The 19,399-nt window shown below is 47.0% G+C and overlaps 2 protein-coding genes across 9 annotated transcripts in view; one reads left to right on the forward strand and one right to left on the reverse strand.

Annotated features, from left to right (window-relative positions):
• Positions 1–10,590: 10,590 nt before the first annotated feature.
• Positions 10,591–13,609, forward strand: LOC129851289 (uncharacterized). Its single transcript, XM_055917728.1, has 2 exons — positions 10,591–12,358; positions 12,407–13,609. The coding sequence occupies exons 1-2, from the start codon at positions 12,136–12,138 to the stop codon at positions 13,087–13,089; spliced, it is 906 nt and encodes a 301-aa protein (XP_055773703.1). The 5' UTR covers positions 10,591–12,135; the 3' UTR covers positions 13,090–13,609.
• A 7-nt stretch (positions 13,610–13,616) lies between these two features.
• The window catches only part of LOC129851288 (gamma-adducin-like), a 154,219-nt gene continuing 148,436 nt past the window's right edge, over positions 13,617–19,399 (reverse strand). For 7 of the 8 annotated variants that reach the window (XM_055917725.1, XM_055917722.1, XM_055917724.1 and 4 more), the window contains 2 exons: positions 18,327–18,419; positions 13,617–16,744 (listed from right to left, as the gene is read on the reverse strand). In XM_055917725.1, the coding sequence (XP_055773700.1) occupies positions 16,494–16,744; positions 18,327–18,419 (344 nt within the window). In that variant the 3' untranslated portion in view covers positions 13,617–16,493. The remainder of the gene's footprint in view (positions 16,745–18,326; positions 18,420–19,399) is intronic. The other variant, XM_055917727.1, reaches the window with a different exon arrangement.

Consider the following 19,399-nt stretch of genomic DNA (forward strand, 5'->3'; position numbering starts at 1 on the left):
AGTCTGAGTAGCCCAATCTATCTCTCTAATTCCATCAACCACCCATGGCCCAGTCCGGTATCGTCATAGCCTAATCCCCAAATCAATCTCTTGGTCAGGAACTATGGGAGCTCTTTCCTCCCTAAGAACCAGGATGAACCAGGATGGATGTAACCCTGGTACCCAGAGTGCTGAACAATAGGAGCTCAGCCCAGACAGGGAGAGTGCAGACCAGGGATCTTCCCCATAGCCCCCATAGCCAAAACTAGGTTTCCCATTCACTGATAGCCAGTTAGCCTGTTAGTCTGTTAGGCTCAGACAATGAAGGAATGAAGGGGGCTGTATTGCAGTGAGTGACAGGGCCAATGGAGAGATGAAGGGGGCTGTTTGCTCTACTTCTCTATTGCAGTGAGTGACGGGCCAATGCAGATTCAGCCAAGGCTTATAGATATAGACAGAAGGGAGGGTTCCCTCTCTCTCCCTCTCCTCCATTGAGCATCTGTGCTTTATTAAAAGAAGCTCCCTATTCATCCCTTTTAGTGTCCTCGTCTCAGAATGGTGATTTCACGTGCATTGTGGTGATCATCCTCCCGGTCATCATCTCTGCCTGCTGATATTTTACTCCAGGGGATTTGAAAGGCCCTGGTCAAAAGCAGTGCACTACATACAGAATAGGGTGCCATTAAGGACAAAGCCTAATATTCTTTAGTGCCTCATTTCTATGGGGGGTTTTACACTCTGACATTGGGAGGATTTGTATCCTTTTTTCATTCCTTCCTTCTTTTTTGATCCGTTCTGTGCCTCTGCTTGGACATTAAAATGAGTTATGACCGTTGGCAGTTGAGTTGTTTATTTTGTCTATACAGAATAGTCGATATTCAGAATGAAACCCAATAAAAACCCATTGATGTCAGTTGTCAGTTAGCGGACTTTGCTGAAAACAACTTTAGGGAGAATTATTGCCCTGCCTGAACAATTCAAACATTATCCCTCCTTCAAGGACAACCAGTCAGTCAGTCATTTTGGTCCCAAGTCTTGAGACGGGACAATAAGTTATGTGAACTATTCTACAGAATCAATCAACGAGGGCAAAGACACACAGGGCCTCGTTGTCTGATTGAGAGAGAGGGAGTGGGAGAGAGAGACAGAGCGAAAGAAAGAGAGAAAGAAAAGAGTGAAAAGTTGATATTTCATACTGGGCAACAGCTGCAGGAGAGTAGAGAGGCCACAGCCTCAAACTGAAACACATTCTAGGTCCCTTCAGACGGTGAAGTGACTATTTGCATTGACTGCTCAATAAGTTCCAGTATTTTCACCCAGAGGGGAAGAGAGAGAGGAGAAGAGAGAGGGGAAGAGAGAGGAGAAGAGAGAGAGGAGAAGAGAGAGAGGAAAAGAGAGAGAGGGGAAGAGAGAGAGGAGAAGAGATAGAGGGGAAGAGAGAGACGAGAAGAGAGAGGAGAAGAGAGAGAGAGGAGAAGAGAGAGAGGGGAAGAGAGAGAGGGGAAGAAAGAGAGGAGAAGAGAGAGAGGAGAAGATAGAGAGGGGAGGAGAGAGAGGGGAAGAGAGAGAGGAGAAGAGAGAGAGGAGAAGAGAGAGAGGGGAAGAGAGAGAGAGGAAAAGAGAGAGGGGAAGAGAGAGGGGTAGAGAGAGAGGAGAAGAGAGAGAGGAAAAGAGAGAAGGGAAGAGAGAGGGGTAGAGAGAGAGAGAAGAAGAGAGAGAGGGGAAGAGAGAGAGAAACATACAGACAAAGACAGAGAGAAATAGACGGAGAGAAGTAGAAAGAGAGAGAGAGGAGACAGGAATATAGAGCCAAGACCTAAACTCCCTCTGCCTCACCTCCCCCTCTCCTCTCCAAATAATCCCTCCTTCTCCCTCTCTTCTCCCTCACTGGGCAGCCAGGCATGCTGGCTGGCTGGCTGGCTGGGGGAGTCGACTAGAGGGGGTGTGTGTGAAGCAGGGAGAAGGGGGGCGCCAGACCCCAGACAAAGGGTGCAGATGGCTACTCCTCCACAGTTTTTGTAGTCAGGGGTACGTAACAGACGCCTGTGAAGGGAGCATGCCCTCCTATGGAGTTTATTTCAGTCCCCCGTTGAAAGGCTTGGCGGAGACGGGTGCTTAGAGAGCTGAGCCACCCCCCCCCCCCCAACACACCCCTGCCTTACTGCGGTCACCTGACCCCCTGACCCGACCAACCCCCCCACTCACTGGCCCACCACCTACGACCTCTAGGAGGTTACATGTACAGAAATGAACAAGGGAAGGTGTTGGATGGAGAGAAAGAGAAAGAAAGTGGACTTCCGTGCCTATCTTGAAAGTATTGTTTAGTAATGTCATTAGGATGATTCAAGGACTTTGCTGTTGCATGCCTTAACAGTTAAAGGTTCCACCTGACCCACAGAACTCACTGTACTGTTATGGCACCTTCCCCCAGTGTACTTTCAGAAGAACGTGTTCTTGTAATATTTGTGCTTGTCGGTCAGGCCTGGATAAGAGTACCACCATTTAGCCTTCTAAACAAATACCTAAATGACCATTATGAATGTTGCAATAATGTTTGTCAAATGGGTAGTTGGATCCTGGATGCTGATTGTACGAGCAGCGTTCCAAGCCGTGCTGTATAATTAATGATTATGAACGTTGTGATAATGTTTACAATAAACCCGAGAACGTACATCTTTTAGTTTCGTAACACAACACGTACTTGAACAACAGTACAGCATTCAATAAGGGATAATCTCTAGATGATTACAGATAATACATAAGGAAGATACAGGTAACTGCCTCTCAGTGCTTGAGGCAACACTACAGACACCCTGGTTCGAATCCAGGCTGTATCACAACCGGCCATGATTGGGAGCCCCATAGGGCGGCGCACAATTGGCCCAGCGTCATCCGGGTTTGGCTGGGGTAGGCCGTCATTGTAAATAAGAATTTCTTCTTAACTGACTTGCCTAGTTAAATAAAGGTTAAAAAAATTATATATATTTTTGAAGCCAAAATAATGGAAACACTTGAGTAAACGAGGGATACAAAGTATATTTAAAGCAGGGCTTCCACACAGGTGTGGATCCTGAGTTAATTAAGCAATTAATATCCCATCATGCTTAGGGTCATGTAATGGGCAGGCCCTTATTTTGGCTACCATGGCTATGCCCCCATGGGATGACAAGGCCCCCATCCACAGGGCACGAGTGAAAGCATGAAAACGATGTAAGCCATATGCCATGGCTTTTTCTACATACTGCCTCTAGAATACACCATGGCCTGATGCCCTGTATCCAGTCTTACAGAGTGGGATCCTATATCATGACCCACTGGAGGCTGACACTGACTTAACTCAGGGGATCGATCTTCTGTGTAGTGAGTGGCTTGACAACCTGGGATGTAGCCACAGCGTGTGCATTGTGACAGTTGGCGTGTTTGTGACGCGGCAGCCGCCTACACAGTTCATATAATACTGCAGGTTCCTCTGTGTGTGGAGGAGGGAGAGAGACGGTGGGGGAAGAGAGAGTCGGGGAGGAAGAGAAAGCATGTGTGTTTGGGTATGTATGTTGGGTGAGAGAGAGAGAGAGAGAGAGAGAGCGAGAGAGAGAGAGCGAGAGAGAGAGAGAGAGAAAGAAAGAGCGAGAAAGCATGTAGTCATGTGTATGTATGAGTGAGTGTCAAATCCAATCAAATCAAAGTTTATTGGTCACGTACACAACTTAACAAATGTTATAGCTGGTGCAGTGAAATGCTTATGTTGCACCTAACAATGCAGTAAAATGTCCACAAAAAAAGTAAAAAGACAAATAAATCAAGAAATGTCATAACGAATCCAATTAACAACCCAAATAGCACTGTAACTGTGATCCAGATCCTCTATACATACTGTGTGTGTGTCACCAACCGGCCTGTGAAAAGAGGTCATTGCAGCCGCAGGGGACTAAGTGGAGGGGGCTAGGAAGGAGGGACGTGATCAAGACAAAGGCTTTAATGGAGACGGCACCATGTCTTTTCTCTCTCTCTCCTTTCTCTGTTTCCCTCCCTTTCTCTTTCTCTCCCACCCCCTCAGCCTCTCACCCCCTCAACCTGTGGGTGACTACTGGCATGCTCTGGGGGGGGGGGGGGGGGGGGGGATACAGACCTCACCCTCCTGACACAGTGATGGTGCCTCATCCGTAGAGGTCAGTAAGGTATGACCCCTGTACTGTGAGTTCTGTCTCCAGGGTGTTCCGTCTCATTGTACTGCCTATCTCCACAGAGGCAGGCTAATGGGAGGATAGATTTCTACTAAGTGACACTGATTAATGGCTTGGAATCCTTCTTGTCTCTGTCTTGCTGTCATGTCTGTCTGTCCACTAGTTGAGCTGGCCACACGCACCACATGTATATCCCCAAAACATATTAGGAGCTTCTACCAATGAAGAATGCTATTTTGTTTCTTTACCTTCGCCACAATTATATTCACATCTAATAGCACATAGTACAGTATTATTATTATTATTTATTTATTTATTTAAAAAAAATGTATCCCCTTTTCTGCCCAATTTTCGTGGTATCCAATCGCTAGTAATTACTATCTTGTCTCCTCGCTACAACTCCCGTACGGGCTCGGGAGAGACGAAGGTCGAAAGCCATGCGTCCTCCGAAGCACAACCCAACCTAGCCGCACTGCTTCTTTAACACAGCGCGCCTCCAACCCGGAAGCCAGCCGCACCAATGTGTCGGAGGAAACACCGTGTACCTGTCCCCCTTGGTTAGCGCGCACTGCGCCCGGCCCGCCACAGGAGTCGCTGGAGCGCGATGAGACAAGGATATCCCTACCGGCCAAACCCACCCTAACCCGGACGACGCTAGCGACAGAGCCTGGGCGCGAACCCAGAGACTCTGGTGGCGCAGTTAGCACTGCGATGCAGTGCCCTAGACCACTGCGCCACCCGGGAGGCCCAGTACAGTATTATTAGTTATGTACAGACAGACAGACAGACAGACAGACAGACAGACAGACAGACAGACAGACAGACAGACAGACAGACAGTGTCACGTTCCTGACCTATTGTTCCTTTTTTCTTTTATTTATTTAGTTGGTCAGGGCGTGAGTTGGGGTGGGTTGTCTTTGTGTGTTTTGTCTAGTTTAAGGTGTGTGTATTGTTTAAGGGGTTTTTAGTATGTATGGGGTTGTGTTCAGTGTAGGTGTTGAGGAAAGTCTATGGTTGCCTGATTTGGTTCTCAATCAGAGACAGCTGTTTATTGTTGTCTCTGATTGGGAACCATATTTAAGGCAGCCATAGGCTTTAGGTGTTTGTGGGTAATTGTCTATGTTCTATGTTGCATGTGTGCACTTTGTTCTGTTTAGCTTCACGATCGTTTGTTTTGTTCATTTTGTAAGTGTTTGTTTTTTCCTTCATTAAAGAAGATGTATTTTTCACGCGCTGCGCCTTGGTCCTCTCTTTCTCAAGAAGACGATCGTAACAGACAGACAGACAGACAGACAGACAGACGATGGAATCTTTTAGGCTGTCGTGGTTTGTCTTTTGTCTCCATTTTCCCTCTGTCTCCTTTATCTCTACCCCCCGCCCAACACCATGTCTTGCTCTCTCAATTCAATTTCAATTCAATTCAATTTAAGGGCTTTATTGTCATGGGAAACATATGTTAACATCGCCAAAGCAAGTGAAGTAAATAATAAACAAAAGTGAAATAAACAATAAAAAATAACAGTAAACATTACACTCACAAAAGTTCAAGTACAAAATGGAAAATAAATAAATATTGGTTGTATTTACAATGGTGTTTGTTCTTCACTGGTTGCCCTTTTCTTGTGGCAACAGGTCACAAATATTGCTGCTGTGATGACACACTGTGGTAACTCCCAGTAGATATGGGAGTTTATCAAAATTGGGTTTGTTTTCAAATTATTTGTGGGTCTGTGTAATCTGGGGGAAATATGTGTCTCTAATATGGTCATACATTTGGCAGGAGGTTAGAAAGTGCACATAGCCGGTCTTCTCTTGAGAGCCAGGTCTGCCACCAGCGGCCTTTCTCAATGGCAAGGCTACTATGCTCACTGAGTCTGTACATAGTCAAAGCTTTCCTTAAGTTTGGGTCAGTCAGTGGTCAGGTACTGTGTCCTCTCTGTTTAGGGCCAAATAACATTCTAGTTTGCTCTGTTTTTTTGTTAATTCTTTCCAATGTGTCAAGTAATTATCTTTTTGTTTTCTCATGATTTGGTTGGGTCTAATTGTGTTGCTCTGTGCGATCTGTTTGTGAACAGAGCACCAGGTCCAGCTTGCTTAGGGGACTCTTCTCCAGGTTAATCTCTCTGTAGGTGGCTTTGTTATGGAAGGTTTGGGAATCACTTCCTTTTAGGAGGTTGTAGAATTTAACGTCTCTTTTCTGGATTTTGAAAATTATTGGGTATCGGCCTAATTCTGCTCTGCAGGCATTATTTGGTGTTTTACATTGTACACAGAGGATATCTTGTTGTCCCTCTCTGTTTCTCTCTCCTTTCTTTCTTTCTTTCTTTCTTTCTTTCTTTCTTTCTTTCTTTCTTTCTTTGTCTTTCTCTCTCTCTGTTTTCCTCTTTTCCCACCTATCTGCTCCCCCTCTCCGCCTCCCCCTGGCAGCCCCACAACCTGATATTAACAAGGGATTAGGGCACTCTGAAAACAACATGGGTAATTTCCTGTTGGAGAGAACTCAACTAAACTCTCTCTCCTCGCTCTTTCACTTCCTCCTTTCGCTCTCTCTTTCTCTCTCTCCGCCCAGACAGCCGGGCCTGTAGAGATTTGGAGGGAGACGATGGAGGGGTGGGATGGGGAGGGAGGAAATGTAAGTGTGACTCCCCAGAGACTCTCCTTCTGTCAGGGTGAGAAAGGAGAGGATAGGAGGGGTGAGAGGATTCTTCCTGTATCCGTTCTCCCTCTCCTATTCTCCTCTATTCAGAACCTTTACTGATGAGGGATACATCTGTACTGACTGTACTGAGACCCTCCCTGACTCGACACACACACACACACACACACACACACACACACACACACACACACACACACACACACACACACACACACACACACACACACACACACACACACACACACACACACACACACATCCCCCACCTCTCCTACTCACACATCCCCACATATCCTCGCACTCGCTGCCAAACATCCACTGTCACATGTGTCCATTGTGAAGAAATGTTGGTGAAGACACTGGAGATCAGGGCAGAGAAGAGAGTTTGCGTGACCAGGGCTGGGAGGAGAGCAGAGCAGGACAGGGCAGGACAGGGCAGAACAGAGCAGGACAGGACAGAGCAGGACAGGGCAGAGCAGGACAGGGCAGGGCAGGACAGGGCAGAGCAGGACAGGGCAGGGCAGGACAGGGCAGAGCAGGACAGGACCAGACAGGGCAGGACAGAGCAGAACAGAGCAGGACAGGACAGAGCAGGACCGGACAGGGCAGTACAGAGCAGGATAGGGCAGGACAGAGCAGGGTAGGACAGGGTAGGACTTGGCAGGACAGGGTAGGACAGAGCAGGACAGGACAGGGCAGGACAGAGCAGGACAGGGCAGGACAGAGCAGGGTAGGACAGGGTAGGACTTGGCAGGACAGGGTAGGACAGAGCAGGACAGGACAGGGCAGGACAGAGCAGGACAGGGCAGGACATAGCAGGGTAGGACAGGGTAGGACTTGGCAGGACAGGACAGGGCAGGACAGAGCAGGACAGGGCAGGACAGAGCAGGACAGGACAGAGCAGGACAGGACAGAGCAGGACAGGACAGGACAGAGCAGGACAGGACAGAGCAGGACAGGACAGAGCAGGACAGGACAGGACAGAGCAGGACAGGACAGGGTAGGACAGAGCAGGACAAGACAGAGCAGGACAGGACAGGACAGAGCAGGACAGGACAGAGCAGGACAGGACAGAGCAGGACAGGACAGGGTAGGACAGAGCAGGACAGGACAGGACAGAGCAGGACAGGGTAGGACAGAGCAGGACAGGACAGGACAGAGCAGAGCAGGACAGGACAGGGTAGGACAGAGCAGGACAGGACAGGACAGGGCAGGGCAGGGCAGGGCAGAGCAGGACAGGACAGGACAGAGCAGGACAGGGTAGGACAGAGCAGGACAGGACAGGGTAGGACAGAGCAGGACAGGACAGGACAGAGCAGGACAGGACAGAGCAGGACAGGACAGGACAGAGCAGGACAGGACAGAGCAGGACAGGACAGGGCAGGACAGAGCAGGACAGGACAGGACAGAGCAGGACAGGACAGGACAGAGCAGGACAGGACAGGACAGAGCAGGACAGAGCAGGACAGGACAGAGCAGGACAGGACTGGACAGGACAGAGCAGGACAGGACAGGACAGAGCAGAGCAGAGCAGGACAGAGCAGGACAGGACAGGACAGAGCAGGACAGGACAGGGTAGGACAGAGCAGGACAGGACAGAACAGAGCAGGACAGGACAGAGCAGGACAGGACAGGACAGAGCAGGACAGGACAGGACAGAGCAGGACAGGACAGGGCAGGACAGAGCAGGACAGGGCAGGACAGAGCAGGACAGGACAGGACAGAGCAGGACAGGACAGAGCAGGACAGGACAGGACAGGACAGAGCAGGACAGGACAGGACAGGACAGAGCAGGACAGGACAGAGCAGGACAGGACAGAGCAGGACAGGACAGGACAGAGCAGGACAGGACAGGACAGGACAGAGCAGGACAGGACAGGGTAGGACAGAGCAGGACAGGACAGGACAGAGCAGGGCAGGCATTGGGTCCAGCAGTCCATGACCTTTTCACAATTGCATACTCCTTGCGTCATCTCTCCTCGTTTCCTTCTCAAAACCCATTGGACGAGAAGGTCGGAGGGGAGGGACCTTTGGCTTTCTCATCCAATGGGTTTTAAGAAGGAGACGAGAAAAGAGGATGCGAGGAATATGCAATTGAGTGCCATCTGGTCTTCTGGCCCAACCCAGCTCAACCTAACTCAACATAACTAACCCAGTCTGGTTAAGCACAATATCGCATGACATCATACTGAGCCATCTGAGTCAATATTCGAGTGTGTGTCTGAGTCAATAAGAGATTATTAACTGGGTGGTTTGAACCATGAATGCTGATTGGCTGACAGCCGTGGTATATCACACCGTATACCACAGGTATGACAAAACACGTGTTTTTCCTGCTCTAATTACGCTGGTAACCAGTTTATAACAGCAATAAGGCATCTCGGGTTTGTGGTATATAGCAAATATACCACGGCTAAGGGCTGTGTCCAGGCACTCTGCTTTGCGTTGTGCGTAAGAACAGCCCTTAGCCGTGGTATATTGGCCATATACCACACCCCCTCGGGCCTTATTGCTTAAATAACATTATGTCATTGTGGTTAGGGGGAATCCATGCCACTGACTCCTCTTACACTCTACTCATTTATATATTTCATCACAATGGTAGTGGATCTTCTTTTTATTCTATATCTAGACTACCTAGTCGTCAAATGCAGAAGCATTAAACAGAGCCACAGTTAGCCTGTTCAGAGCTGTGAAGGAAACAGAATTTGCATCCCAAATGGCACCCTATTCCCTATATAGTGCACTACGTTTGACCAGGTCCCAGTGCACTACAAAGAGAATAGGGTGCCATTTGGGACATAACAGAATCATCAGAGGAACCACTCAACCATCTATAAACACAGGACACAGACTGACAGAGAGAGAGAGAAAGCATCTGTCTGTACAGTCTCATCTAGGAGGTGTTTTTATATTTCTGAACATTAAGCAGCGGCAACGCAGACAGGGCACGGGGTTGGTGGAGGGTGTTGAGCGATGGGTGGAGAGAAGGGGGTGAGAGGTAGACAGAGGGGGTAGAGATATAGGGGAGAGGATAGAGGTTGGGGAAAGAGAGGATAGAGAGAGAGGTGAGGGGATATAGTGAGAGGGGTTATTGAGTGGGTAGAGAGGGGTGGGAGGATACAGACAGAGATACAGAGAGGGTAGAGAGAAGGGACCGGATACTAGAGAGGGATAGAGGGGGGAGAGAGAGGGGACCGGATTCTAGAGAGGGATAGAGGGGGTAGAGAGAGGGTACGAGGGGGTAGAGAGAGGGGACCGGATACTAGAGAGGGATAGAGAGAGGGGACAAGGGGGTAGAGAGAAGGGACCAGATACTAGGGAGGGATGGGGGGGTAGAGAGAGGGGACTGGATACTAGGGAAGGATAGAGGGGGTAGAGAGAGTGAGGGGTTAGAGAGAGGAGGCAAGGGGGGAGAGAGGGGGCGAGAGGATGGGGGAGAAAGGGTGAGGAGGTAGAGAGAGAGAGGGCGAGGGGGTAGAGAGATGGGGCGAGGGGGTAGAGAGAGGGGGCGAGGGGGTAGAGAGAGGGGGCGAGAGGGTAGAGAGGGGGCGAGGTGGTAGAGACAGGGGGCGAGGGGGTAGAGAGAGGGGGCAAGGGGTGTCCTGTAGAGAGGGGATAGAGAACTGGGAACGGGGGTACAGGGGGGTGGGGGTGAGAGGCAGTGCCCCTGTTCTGTTCTCCAGACGGAGTCGTGCTGTGAGTGTCACAACCATGAGTCTGGGCTCATCCAGATGGATGCACAGCCAGGGGGAGTCGACATGATACACACTCACACACACACACACACACACACACACACACACACACACACACACACACACACACACACACACACACACACACACACACACACACACACACACACACACACACACACACACACACACACACACACACAGTTCTACATACATTTGTGTGGCTGAATTTTTGGACTGCCACCCCTTCCCCCATGAAACAGACCCCCCATGACACGGGTTAGCATTAACATAGTAGCATCTACAGAAGGCCAGGCACCACTCTGATGAATATGGAGGAACAAGGGACCACTAAACAAGATGCTTCTCCTGAATAGACCCCTCCTCCATGACATGGTGACACGTGCTAGCAAAGTATCCCCATTCATAACATCTATAGTGTGGACTACAGTAGACCCTTAACAGCTTCCCCCAATAGACCCCCCATGACAGGGACTAGTAGGACAGTAGACTAGCCCCCCCTCCCCATATGCTACTGTATGACTATGTGGAACTGGTCAACAGAGGCCATTGTTTGGGTGCTACCCTCAACAGACACCACGGCACCGTGACCCCCTCCCTGTTCCCTCATCGAGTGTCAGTGTGTCCAGTGTAGTGAGCAGTAATATTTGATATGTGTATATACAGTATATATCAGTGGAGGCTGCTGAGGGGAGGACGATGAATAACAATGGCTGGAACGGAGTGAATGGAATGGCATCAACCCACGTGTTTTAATGTCTCTGATACCATTCCTCCTATTCTACTCCAGCCATTACCACGAGCCCACCTCCCTAATTAAGGTGCCACCAACCTCCTGTGGCATATATACCTCACATGCAACTCATAACAAGACTAAGCAATGTTTATCTCACTCCATAAAGATCATTAAAATATACAAGCAAGCATTAGGCAATGAGTTAATGTAGACTAGCAAGAATTGGTCTGAGAATTGTACACTACACAAGTGTTAGCTGAGGGGTTGAATGAACTACGGACATCACAGCATCAGACCTCTTGACTTGTTCGCCTTTAATGTTCAGTGCAGCAAAGTCTACATTTACTCAACAAAGTGCCATTATCAAATCACATTCATTAACGTCAGGGTCAGAGTTCAATGCAATGATTTCTGTCGACAAATCACAGAAGCAAACGCAACACTTAAGGGAAGCGGGTGAGAGGAGAAGAGAACGGGTAATATTGCTGTACTCCACTAACTCTTAGCCTCTCTCCCCTCCCCCACACACTCTCCCAGTCAGATTTAGGAAGCACAAAGTCATGGTAAGTTGCTTTTATATTTCATATTTTATTTATTTGCAGAGGAAAAATGCACAACGGCCCCCCCCCCGCAGAGCAACTCCACTAACAGTCCCATGTTTACCGTGCAATAAAGTCGGCATTTTGTGTCAACACTGTGCACTGTGATTGGTTAACATCAGCATGAAATGAACTCTGGATTGATTCGGTTCAGTTCCAGTTCTAGAAGGTTTGGCAGAATCACGACTCTTTGGAGGTGATGCGTACACATTACATTTGTGATAGATACACATACATTTAGGCGAGTCATAGAAGAAATATCATGGTGGGTCGCAGTCAAGTCACTAGTTTAGGTCTCAGTCAAGTCAGTAGTTTAGGTCCCAGTCAAGTCAGTAGTTTAGGTCCCAGTCAAGTCAGTAGTTTAGGTCCCAGTCAAGTCAGTAGTTTAGGTCCCAGTCAAGTCAGTAGTTTAGGTCCCAGTCAAGTCAATAGTTTAGGTCCCAGTCAAGTCAGTAGTTTAGGTCCCAGTCAAGTCAATAGTTTAGGTCCTAGTCAAGTCAATAGTTTAGGTCCCAGTCAAGTCAGTAGTTTAGGTCCCAGTCAAGTCAATAGTTTAGGTCCCAGTCAAGTCAGTAGTTTAGGTCCCAGTCAAGTCAGTAGTTTAGGTCCCAGTCAAGTCAATAGTTTAGGTCCCAGTCAAGTCAATAGTTTAGGTCCCAGTCAAGTCAGTAGTTTAGGTCCCAGTCAAGTCAGTAGTTTAGGTCCCAGTCAAGTCAATAGTTTAGGTCCCAGTCAAGTCAGTAGTTTAGGTCCCAGTCAAGTCAGTAGTTTAGGTCCCAGTCAAGTCAATAGTTTAGGTCCCAGTCAAGTCACTAGTTTAGGTCCCAGTCAAGTCAGTAGTTTAGGTCCCAGTCAAGTCAGTAGTTTAGGTCCCAGTCAAGTCACTAGTTTAGGTCCCAGTCAAGTCAATAGTTTAGGTCCCAGTCAAGTCAGTAGTTTAGGTCCCAGTCAAGTTACTAGTTTAGGTCCCAGTCAAGTCAGTAGTTTAGGTCCCAGTCAAGTCAATAGTTTAGGTCCTTCTTTTCAAGATGTCCTATCTGTGCCTTTGCTAGCGTCACACTCCCCCTCTCTTTCACACACAGCCAAGCAAGCAAAACAAACAAACATACATGCAGCCATATGTAAGTTATCCTGTGCATTATCAATACATACATATGTATATATATATATTACAAAATATATGTCACCCTCTCTGTGCTATATAATGGTTGGTTGATTGATACTTAATATTTGTTCAGTAGCTTCTCCATCACCTCCAATACGTCTCAGTATAATGTCTGGACATAAGCTTCTGGCCTCCAGGTTTTACACTGAAGGGGATTTTGCATAATTTGACAGTTGTTCATCTTTCATATGGACTATGTTCTCTATATATCATTGAAACCTGCATAGTACGTGTGTATACTGGTTTTGTATGTACAGGATAATATCAGTACACCGAGAAACAACTTTTAAAAACCATACAATATATTTGATTGCGTCCCCGTGTGCACACTAGATCTTTTCATTTATGAGTTAAACTTAAAATGATTGTGGATGGATTATGTTCAACATAAAGACAGACAGTTGGAAGAATGATACGAGTGTTCATGAACGTGGATTGTAGGTGATTACGGGGTGATTTTCGCGCCAAAATAAATTGAATCGGAATTCAATTTCTTTTGGCACTAAAATGACTCCATAAAAGGAGTCCGCCACTTCAATCAGTTTAACAAGACATGGAAATGAAAAATAAAGCTCCCGTTTCTTAAAATACAGTTTTATTTTGTGAATTTACACTGATTAGCAACACATCTGAAAGCAACTCCATTATAGAAGAACCATTTCTAATAGGATTATTGTTCACAGGTCACAGGGAGGGAGGTCTTGGCTCATTACTTGCATGCTAAAGCAATCCTTTCTTTTTTTATAAACAGAAACAAAATGGTGGACATTAGTTAGTAAAACAAAGGTGCAAATGGTCGGTAGATGGGAGAGAAAAGTAAATAAAAGAACACAAATGCAAATTCAATTAATCTGAGAGCGGTTTGTAAACGCTCGTACTGTAAATGGTTAATAAGGAAGGAGAAACCTAGTACTTGGTAAATGGAAAAAACTGAACTGAAAATCTGTCTGATATAAATGGAAAGATGAAAAATAAGAACTGTGTCAAAAAGGAGAAATGGTATGAAAAAAAGGGTACAATTGTGAGTAATTCTAAAAACATGGTGTGTTGATGTCATAGTTCTCCCTAAAACCCCACCCCACACATACACGTTTACATTTTCTAAAACTCACACACCTCAGCCCTTTTTCCAGCTGTTCATGTAACTATGACCAAAAAGCTCAACTCTGCTGTGAGACAGATGATAGGGCTATTTACACAGCTAAAGATGTGCCTTTCTCCTTCCCTCCTTTCATCCCCCTCTCCTTCTCTCGCTCCATCCCCCTCTCTCGCTCCATCCCCCCTCCTTCTCTCGCTCCATCCCACTCTCCTTCACTCCTTTCATCCCTCTCTCAATGTTCCAAATCCAATAGTTCACATTGCTAGCTGGGATATTGGTACATCTGTATATTAACTGTATTACTCTTTGTCTATATGCCACTTAGTCATCACTCTTCCATGATTTATATCTTCTAGAGAAATGACACGAGTTCCAGTTTCCACAACCGACAACGTCGTGAAAGGAGCTGTTGAGATGCAAATAAAGAGAGAAACTAAAAAGAGGCTAGAGGCTACGCAAACAACGTCTAGACAACTATGAGCTGTCAAAGTGGTCTTATGAGCAGTCATAGGCATGACATAAGGGTGACTTAGGCCTAATGACAATCCAGGGAGCACTCTTGCTAAATTTGACGCCCGGGTGCGGGCAGAATAAGATTCTCAACCCTTGTCTCATGATTTAAAATATAGGAGAAAAATATAGTATAAGGCTTTAAAAAAAAGTCACACACAAAATACACACCATAGCAACAACGGCGCCAGTTCCACGCTCAAGGCCCATGATTTTATATTTTATAACTGAAGATACTTTTTGTATATTGGGACCTGTTTTATTTATTTTCTTGTTTTTAACTGAGAAATAATATTTTTTCAAGCGTGACACAAATCTATATATTTTTCTTCTGAAACAACTCTCCACGACCTAAAGTGTATCTTCCGTACTCTGCTCCTGCTATCTACTTTCTTGCTTCTATAGATTCTATTGGTTCTCTGCTTCTAGAATCTTCTTCATAGTAGAAACCACCTGCAGCTACATTGTGTTAAGAGTCCTACCACAGTAAAAGTGCAGCACAATAAAATACAAAATATATAGTTAAAAATCTATACCCAACATATCCAGTTTACATATATCTCAGTTATATAGTATTTTTGTAATCTGAACAAGAATATAATTTGAGAGAAACCTGCAGGCAACACTAGAGCAACGTAGTCAGACATATAAATTCAGATTCTTGCAAAAACATGCGTAACCTCTTGTATTTCTCTGTAAAAGTATAGAAATGAGCACAAAACTGAGTGAGATGACTACTACCAAACTGTGTTCAATTAAAAAAACTAAAATGTAATCTTATTTATTGAGATGACATGTTTTTATGATCTAAATGAGATTAAAAAGTATATAAATGATGATTCGTCACTAAAACGTGATTGTTTTTTTATTCCTTTTAGTTTGGCAAAATAAAAATGAAATTATTAAGAGGACAATAAAAAATGAGATGTGAGTTTAGAGTGAATCAACAGCGGTGAAAAACTGAGATGAAGGTCAGAGGTCGACTAGAAGAGAGCTGGGTAATGTAAATATAGATTCACTTTTAACAGAAGGTGAGAGGAGGAGGAGGAAGAGGAGCAACAAAAAGAGGGATGAAAGAGAAAAACGAAGCGAGAGGCAGAGAGAAAGAGAAAACAAGAAGTGAGAGTGAAAGAAAGAAAAGGTGTAAATTTAAAGCCATCTCAAACCAGTTTTCCAGTCGGACTATTACTTTGTGGCCTCTGATTTCAGTCCTCTATGTATTGAAGAAGCAGACCTCATATGAGAAGAAAATCTAAGCGAAAAGAACATGGTGGTTGTTATGGTTACAATAAGGGCGTAAAGCGTTTCCGTACGCTAGCTAGTCACCATATTGTGCAGTTTAATAATACCACTGATGCATATCTAGACCCGCCAGTGTTGGCTGGAGATTATGAAGCAAGGAATACGATTGGCTGTTTCTAATTCCATAATCAACCATTAGCCAATGGCAGAGAAGAAATGACATAATCAGCCAATGGCAGAGAAGAAGTGACATACTCAGCCAATGGCAGTGAATATTGAACATTGGGGAGGAGTCAGTTTTCCAGAATCAGTTGTTGCAGCTTTATCATTTTAATCCTCGCCTTCCCAAACCAATGAGCCTTCACTTCTAGGCAGAGGAAGAGAATCCTCAACTCAATTCATCACTTTTCGCGCAAGTCTAAAAAATGTTAACTTAAAAGAACAATTTGTTAAAAAACACAATTAAAATAAAATCTTTTTTTTTTTAAATGACAAAAGAGGACACTGACAAAAACAAAAATAAAAACATACAAAAAAATAGGAGGGGTCCCCTCTTTCTTCTTAAACTGTATATAGGCTTTAATATCACTCCATCTCTCTTTCTCTAGACCTCCATTTTCTCTTTCTTTTTGTTCTTCTTGAGGAAGGAGGGAGTGCGGAACTTCTTCTTCTTCTTGTTGGGGGACTTGGAGGGCGAGCTCTCGGGGGACAGGGCGGCGTCTTCGATCTTCTCGCCGGTGCGGACCTTGACCTCAATGCTCTCCACGCTGGTGGTCAGCTGACTGACCCGTTTGCTCAGCTCGTCGTTCACCTCATGGTCGCCGCCGTCCTTGCCATTCTGCATCGTGTGGTTCTCTGGAAAGAGCAGGGGACAGGGGTCAGAGGTCAGACAGGGTAGACCACCACCAACCACAACAACAATAAACCTGATTCTGTGTCTGCTACAGACCTGTATACTATGTTGTTTGACCACAAAATATGTTCAGGTGCTACTACCAATAACTTTTCCAAATTCCCAGGTTTTCCAGAAATCCTGGTTGGAAGACACTGGAATCAGGAAGGAATAACCAGGGAATCAGGAAGGAATAACCAGGGAATCAGGAAGGAATAACCAGGGAATCAGTAAGGAATAACCAGGGAATCAGTGAGGAATAACCAGGGAATCAGTGAGGAATAACCAGGGAATCAGTGAGGAATAACCAGGGAATCAGTGAGGAATAACCAGGGAATCAGTGAGGAATAACCAGGGAATCAGTGAGGAATAACCAGGGAATCAGTGAGGAATAACCAGGGAATCAGTGAGGAATAACCAGGGAATCAGTGAGGAATAACCAGGGAACCAGGGAGGAATAACCAGGGAACCAGGGAGGAATAACCAGGGAACCAGGAAGGAATAACCAGGGAACCAGGAAGGAATAACCAGGGAACCAGGAAGGAATAACCAGGGAACCAGGAAGGAATAACCAGGGAACCAGGAAGGAATAACCAGGGAACCAGGAAGGAATAACCAGGGAATCTGGGAATCCTCCAACCGGGATTTCTGTAAAACCTGGGAATTTGGGGGAAATTGCAACCCTCGGTGCCTAATTTACCAGGAACCAAGAGCAACCTTGGAGAGGGTGTCAACTGATGTCACCAACCCTCTCTGAAATCTGTCAGTACAGCTGGTGCCTGTTAACTAATCAACACAAGTTCAATGATCACCCTTTTCAATAGAGTGCATTTCACAGCCAATGTTAATGTGACCGTGACTATGTACTGTACAGGGATCCAGTTACCACACCAAGAGTGTTCTTACAAGCACTGTTCTACCACAAGAGAATTTCAATGTACTACAATGAACCAACGCGTGACATCACAAGAGGTTGCTGAGCAACAATCGACCCGACTTGGCCCCCACAGGAGAAGAACTGGTTGACTTAAGTCAAAAACGGTGTCACGAATTGTGTCGCACACACACACACACACACACACACACACACACACACACACACACACACACACACACACACACACACACACACACACACACACACACACACACACACACACACACAGAGCAGTTTGCTGTGGGGAGCTGTGTTGATGGCTACTCTAGTGTTCTGTAGTTACGTGGTGTTGGTGTTTGTTGTTCAAAGGGACAGGAAGTAGTTACTACAGGAAGTAAAACTGAGTCATTGTTAATGATTAAGAGGAAGAAAGACACTAGAATTGGCACTGATTAAACATAGTAAAGTTGATTTCACAATGTAGTAGGTTTCCATATAACTTTGTTATTTTATATATTTTATATTATAACATTTGAGATAAAAGTGGAACCAAAGGAAAGTAGAATGTGTTTTTGACATAATAAAACACAGCACAACCTTAGTAAAAACGTGTTCTGTTGAAAGGCACACAAACAAAGACATTTCACAAGGTTCTCTCTGTGTGATACCTTGTTTAGCTGGAGTTATTTGCGGGGACTGAGTTTGGGACAGAGACTGAGAGAGAGTGGAAGCGTCGTTGGAGGTTAGGTCGTGCTCGTCATCTGCAGGAGTGGGTGAGGGGTGAGGGGGTGGGAGTAAGGGGTCAGGGGGTGAGGGATGAGGGAGTAAGGGGTCAGGGGGTGAGGGATGAGGGGGTGGGAGTAAGGGGTCAGGGGGTGAGGGATGAGGGGGTGGGAGTAAGGGGTCAGGGGGTGAGGGTGAGGGATGAGGGGGTGGGAGTAAGGGGTCAGGGGGTGAGGGATGAGGGGGTGGGAGTAAGGGGTCAGGGGGTGAGGGATGAGGGGGTGGGAGTAAGGGGTCAGGGGGTGAGGGATGAGGGATGAGGGGGTGGGAGTAAGGGGTCAGGGGGTGAGGGTGAGGGATGAGGGGGTGGGAGTAAGGGGTCAGGGGGTGAGGGATGAGGGGGTGGGAGTAAGGGGTCAGGGGGTGAGGGATGAGGGGGTGGGAGTAAGGGGTCAGGGGGTGAGGGTTTGGGATGAGGGGTGGGAGTAAGGGGTCAGGGGGTGAGGGATGAGGGGGTGGGAGTAAGGGGTCAGGGGGTGAGGGTTTGGGATGAGGGGTGGGAGTAAGGGGTCAGGGGGTGAGGGGTGAGGGGGTGGGAGTAAGGGGTCAGGGGGTGAGGGATGAGGGGGTGGGAGTAAGGGGTCAGGGGGTGAGGGATGAGGGGGTGGGAGTAAGGGGTCAGGGGGTGAGGGATGAGGGGGTGGGAGTAAGGGGTCAGGGGGTGAGGGTGAGGGATGAGGGGGTGGGAGTAAGGGGTCAGGGGGTGAGGGATGAGGGGGTGGGAGTAAGGGGTCAGGGGGTGAGGGATGAGGGGGTGGGAGTAAGGGGTCAGGGGGTGAGGGATGAGGGGGTGGGAGTAAGGGGTCAGGGGGTGAGGGATGAGGGGGTGGGAGTAAGGGGTCAGGGGGTGAGGGATGAGGGGGTGGGAGTAAGGGGTCAGGGGGTGAGGGATGAGGGGGTGGGAGGAAGGGGTCAGGGGGTGAGGGTTTGGGATGAGGGGTGGGAGTAAGGGGTCAGG

This window comes from Salvelinus fontinalis, chromosome 3 (genome assembly GCF_029448725.1).
Source record: "Salvelinus fontinalis isolate EN_2023a chromosome 3, ASM2944872v1, whole genome shotgun sequence".
Classification (NCBI taxonomy): Eukaryota; Metazoa; Chordata; class Actinopteri; order Salmoniformes; family Salmonidae; genus Salvelinus; species Salvelinus fontinalis.